This window comes from Myxine glutinosa, chromosome 11, assembly GCF_964187855.1.
Source record: "Myxine glutinosa chromosome 11, kmMyxGlut1.1, whole genome shotgun sequence".
Taxonomy (NCBI): Eukaryota; Metazoa; Chordata; class Myxini; order Myxiniformes; family Myxinidae; genus Myxine; species Myxine glutinosa.
Genome location: NC_136271.1, coordinates 66,095,919 through 66,101,715, shown reverse-complemented (window position 1 = coordinate 66,101,715; position 5,797 = coordinate 66,095,919). Strand labels below are relative to the sequence as shown.

At 42.1% G+C, this 5,797-nt stretch overlaps 1 protein-coding gene across 2 annotated transcripts in view; it reads right to left on the bottom strand.

Moving 5' to 3' along the window:
* Positions 1-304: 304 nt before the first annotated feature.
* LOC144894284 (uncharacterized) overlaps positions 305-5,797 on the bottom strand; it is a 5,816-nt gene continuing 323 nt past the window's right edge. Inside the window, exon 2 of one of the 2 annotated variants that reach the window (XM_078786722.1) lies at positions 305-2,171. In XM_078786722.1, coding sequence (XP_078642848.1) covers positions 894-2,162 — 1,269 coding nt within the window. In that variant the 5' untranslated portion in view covers positions 2,163-2,171 and the 3' untranslated portion in view covers positions 305-893. Of the gene's footprint in view, positions 2,172-4,558; positions 4,700-5,797 lie in introns of those variants that run through there. The other variant, XR_013624982.1, reaches the window with a different exon arrangement.

Below are 5,797 nucleotides of genomic sequence, written 5' to 3'. Positions count from 1 at the left end.
TGGCGGCTTAAAAATCTTTAATTACAAATATTTCTGGTTCTATACCAGCTACAGCCTTGATTTTAGTGTCTGGATGTACAAACTTGAGGTCAAGGAATTGAATGGTTCTACTTAGAAGTTGATTTACTGACGCCATATTGGATTTCAAGATGGCGGAAATTGATTTACTGACGCCATATTGGATTCCAAGATGGCGGCTTCCGAAAATCTGCTGACCGATATCTCTGGTTCTATGCCAGCTAGATACTTGATTCTGGTGTCTAGATGTACATTTCTGAGGTCAATGAATTGAATGGTTGTATTGAAATATGTTTTAATGCACATAAGCAACTGATAATCCCATATTACGTACATTGTATACACACGTTCAGCAAGAGAACTAGCGAGCGTATTGCATCAAGTCATGCCAAGTGTCACAGTTCCAACTCAATGTGAGCAGTCACCATCACAGGCACACAGTGCTGTGCATTTCAGAGCCGCTTTCTTGCACCTGCATCTCCCACTGCAACCGTTTTCGCACCCACAACAGATGAGTTCATAGCAGGATTTGGCAGCTTCTGGTAGTGTTGTCCACAGAGGATCGAACTGTCCGTCATTGTCCACCCACCCCCAGTCGCATGGTGATGGGAGATAGCAGTGTGGGACAAGAGACTGTCCCCAACAATGTCCACCCTGGTAAGTTGCTCTCTTCACGTGTTGTACTAGGGCGGCCTGTGTTGGAGGTATTGCTTCAATGGATCGAGATTTCTTTGCAAAGAGTTTCTTTCTTGCCAGATTCACCTCAGAACATGTGCATGTGCGGTCGTACAGAAGCACTACGTATCTCTCCAGGGTTGCCAGTGTATCCTCAGAGATCTCACTTGGTGCAGATGCCAGGTCCAGGAATGCATTGGTCACTTCTGGAAAAGTTTCCCATACTGCCCATGCTGTTCTGTGCTTGCACCTCTCCTCTCATGCTTCACACTGTTGTATTTGAGAAGTTGAGCTATTGTCACAGACGCCGATGCCGATGACTGACATGCCTGATCTTTGATGCCTGCGCCCTCTAAAATCATGGAGACCATTGTCAGCAGCAGTTGTGGCACAGACTCTTCTTGACATTTGTTTGAGAAGGACCCATTGAAAGGCTGAGATGACTGGAACATATCCTTCCTTATAATCCCTGCAGCTCGTGCCAGGTGCACAACATCACTGTCAATATCATGTTGACATGCCTTGGCTAATGCACTGCCAATGTCTTCCTGAAACACCAGCAGGACATCTCTTCCCTGCCTGTGCTCCTGCAGATCAGGGAAGTGTGCCAGGATACGCTCCTTGAGTCTGGTTGTATGGACTCGTGTTTCCAGCACAACTCCGAACTGTTCCATTCTCATTGTGTAGAGCTTGGTGAGGTCTGCCATCTTGAATACAGGAGCAGTGTCTTCTTCTTTAGCAGTTTCCTCTATGTACGTTACCAGTTCAGCAAGGACTATTGCTGAAATGACATCTACCGTGCTCTGGCTTTGCTCAGCAAGCTTTTTTGCTGCCCTCACGCGGTTGTATAGGGATGTCAAACATTTCTTATGGTATTTGGCCTCTCTTGCGACCATGTCCCCAGCACTCAGTTGGGCTAACAAAGTGGTATCCTGAAGAAACTCTGCAGCCTTGCGAACGTGTTTATCTAGTTCCAATGTCGCTGCTTGATGAAACTCCAAACCAAGCTCTTGCTGGCAGAAGAAGCACAAATTGTCGCATATGCTATCAACACAAGCTGCCTGAGACCTAGTAAGCTTGTACTTATCTGTGATTGTACTGGGGATAGGGCTTCCCTCTGAATGACTTCTCTTCTGTACCCGCTGTAGCTTGGTAGTGTTATATTTCACCCTGCATGACTTGTGCCACTTGGCTTGGTGGGCAGCTAGAGTGGCAGCTATCCCTTGGCCTTCATCCAGTCGTTGCAAGTCCACGTCTTGTGGCAGCGTGCCTAGTTTATTGAATGCTGATAGATTGTCTTCAAGTGTCTTGTATCCAGCACCTGCATCAGTTCTTTTCCTGACAGCAGGACACTGTAGGGACTCTCCTATATCAACTTGACACAGAACACAGAGTTCCCAGTCCAGTGGCGTCTTTGGCGTTGAAGTTACATGCTTGGTAACATGAACTAACTTGAACTGCTTCGACATGATTGAAACCTGGATGGAGCAAACAAACAAAAAAGTCGTTTAATTAGGGGTTAATCAACGGACCAGCATGTTTTATCTACAGGACAATACACGACCCCCCCTGAAATTTGACACCAAATGACCTCTTTTAGGGGTATTTTTGGCCGAAATTTTCAAATTTTTCACTCCCCAGACCCCTAGATGTTCCCTTGAGCTCAGAATCGCCACTGTAATGTGTCTACTGATGTTAGAAAAGATATAGGGTGAATGGGGCAATAATTGTGCCTGTAGGATTTGTTTCCGCCACCCCCCCTAAGGGTTACAGATTTTTAAAGCCGCCATTTTGAAATCCAATATGGCGGCGACCTTGGGTGAATTTCAAAGTGGTTCCATATCTGAAAATGTTCTAAATATAACATTCTATCATTGTGCCAAATTTGGTGCTTCCATCACAAAATGCACAATTCTTCTTAAATTTTTGCTATGCCGCTGCACTATTAGCCGTATCTGTGTTATCATCACATTTGTCAGACCACCCCAATAACGCTTTCGGTAATTTTTCCACCTAAGATTTAGGGGGTAGGGTTCGTTTTGGGGCTTTCAAATAATATCTCCTATATGTATCAGTTAGTGTTGTATACCAGGTGAAAGGTAATTGAATTATCTTTCACATGATGTATAGAAAGTGCCTGTGTGATATATAGTAACCTCTTTATGATCATTAAAACATAATTATTTCCGCCAACCCTCAAAAATTTATTACAAAATCCCCAATGAAAACAAAATTAGGCAAAAATTCAGTTTGGTGGATATTAAATGAATTTTTGAATTTGAGAAACACACAGTATGATTAAAGTCAAATTTGGGCCTTAAATCTCATACACCTTGATAAAGATGAGAAAATCCAATATACAGTAGTTGCTGTAACCATGACCTAAAATCCATAAATGTATATCTTTCCGCTCTTATGATATATTGATTTACATTTTACGATTTTTGACCGACAGCATGTATATAGTTTGTATACCATTATTGGTCTAAAAATAGTATATATAATATTGGGATGTCAGCCATATATAGGCCAAAAAGTACTGAAATTGGTGTCAGAAATGTCTAATTCTAAAAATATGAAGGCATTATGACCAAACTGTATGTGGTGTTCTTGAATATACCACAGACGTATGATGCATGTGATGATTAACCTACTCCATGTATATGTATGTATCCTGATGTACCCTAACTTGGCGAGATAATTTACATCATATTCATGCAAACGTTTTTAGTCTTGTAGTGTTGTATGGTTCTCTTATATTACCAGCTATACATAAAGTAAACCAAAGGAAAACAATGTACTTTCTATTTAAGCAACATATATTTATAGACATCATACCATAAAGTACACGAGTTATCAATTCAGCGTACACCATATTTGTTACACATATGTACATGATCTTTCTCCATACAGTTCTACAATTCAGAAGTTATCCTCGTCATCGTCGTCGTCTTCTTCATCGTCTGATTTCCTCGAACATGTTTGATGATTTCCCTTTCCAAATGCTCAGTTGTTGTTTAAGTGTTTGTATTTCTTTGACAGCATCTTGTAGTGTTACATTATCAGGTACGACAATCAGTTTTCCACTGTTGTCTTGAAAGATGTGAACGCTATTTCCAAGATCAGTTTCCAGTTTCCGTGCGAGGTTTTTTCTTGTAGCAGTTCTTATCCCATGCAACCCTCTTGATGTCATTATCGATTGTAGGTGCTCTACCAGCGTTGTCATCCTAACAATTTCCTTATTCGGGATTATATGGTTCCGGATGTATACTAGCAACTCATTGTATGCTTCTTCTTCAGTGTAGTCAGATTCGTTTGTGGCGGCCGTGTTTCTGTCATGTGCATCTTTAGTGCTTGGTCTCGTGTAACTTCTGTAGCAAGAGAAATGGTATCGTGCTTCAGCTGCCACAATGTCTCTACTTGTGGCAGCCATGATTTTCGTGTCACATTTACGCACGGCGCTGTTTCGCAGTGTTTCATCTGCTCTCAGATCAACAGCCTTGCTCAACTTTTCACGGGATGACGTTCCCTTGCACCACTTGGTCTTTCCACAGAATATACAATCCGGTTCATAGATGCGTGATTCCGAAGATGCCCTTCTGGCTTGTCTCTTGCTCGCTGAACATGTTGCAGCAGCATCGTCGGTTAAATTGGATTCAGCTTTTCGTTTCAGTGCTTCCAAATCTCGCTTCATGGTGAACACGCTCCTGCACTGCCTGTGGTAGAATACTCGGGGAATCTCCTTCTCTGGCAGCGACTGAGCAAGGTCGAGAATGGGTGCATGGTTCCGTATTTTGGCCGCATCCAGCAATGTAGTCCACGAATCGAATGTTTGAGGGCTTATGAGCGGATCTTCTGGTTTGACATCTAACGATAGCTTATGAATGATACAAACGTCCTTGGGAACTTTCTGAGTGATTGCAATCTCCATTGCAAGTATTTGTTCAATTGTCCATCTGCGGTACACTCTGTTTCACCACCACCAATATCACCACCACCGTCTCACCTGGAAAGACACATAATATCGAATGAGACCACCACCACTACTACAAATTAGCATCAGTTGCTATAGTTGCTTAAAAATGTATTCTGCACCAACAAATCTACAAAGAGAAATACATTAGATGTCGTGCACCGCTGTCATGGTTGCAAATCACCTAAAATATAATGAAAATATTGACATTGATGACAACATTCGTATTAGCATGTCTACACATATTGCATTGAATTTCATAGCACATAATGATCATATAAATTAAAAAAAAACAAAAAAAAACACACCTTTAGAGGCCATTTTTCCCCGCAAGCGGGGGTTGGCCTTTTTCGGGAACTGTGGTTGTTGTTGTTTTTCGGTCCCCTTTTTGAAGCAATGTTTTACGGCCGGATGCCCTTCCTGACGCCAACCCTTTTTGCCGCCTTTTAACGACAAGTAGGGAATTACCAGTGAACTGGTACTCAATTTGCCGACCTCGGAAGGATGACAGGCTGAGTCAACCCCCCTGGCGTTAAATTCAGCGATCGACCGGGATTCGAACCCAGGATCCTAGGATCCTAAGCCGGCACCCTAGCCGCTAGCCCAACACCAGCACATCATGATCATATGTGTGAGGATATTGACTCTAATTATACTGTATGTGTGTCTCAAATCGAAACATACCTTTTACATACCTTTTGATTTTTGCCTATTTTTGTTCCTAAAATTGGGGATTTTGTGATGAAGTTTTGAGAGTTGGTGGAAATAATTATGTTTTAATAATCATTTAATATAAAGAGGTTACTATAGATCACACAGGCACTTTCTATACATCATTTGAAAGGTAATTCAATAACCTTTTACCTGATATACCACACTAGCTGATATATACACGTGATATTATTTGAGAGCCAAAAAACTAACCCCACCCCCTAAATCTTAAGCGGGAAAAATGACCCGAAAAGCGATAAATGGGTGATCTGACAAATGTGATGATAACACAGATACGGCTAAGAGTTTCACACTGCTATCACATTTTTTTCAGCACTAGGGACCTTGGCCTTGCCAAAAATAACTGTTAGCCATCCTCCCTCTGAGTCTGATTGAGCATGGTCGACCCCTCGGCTCATA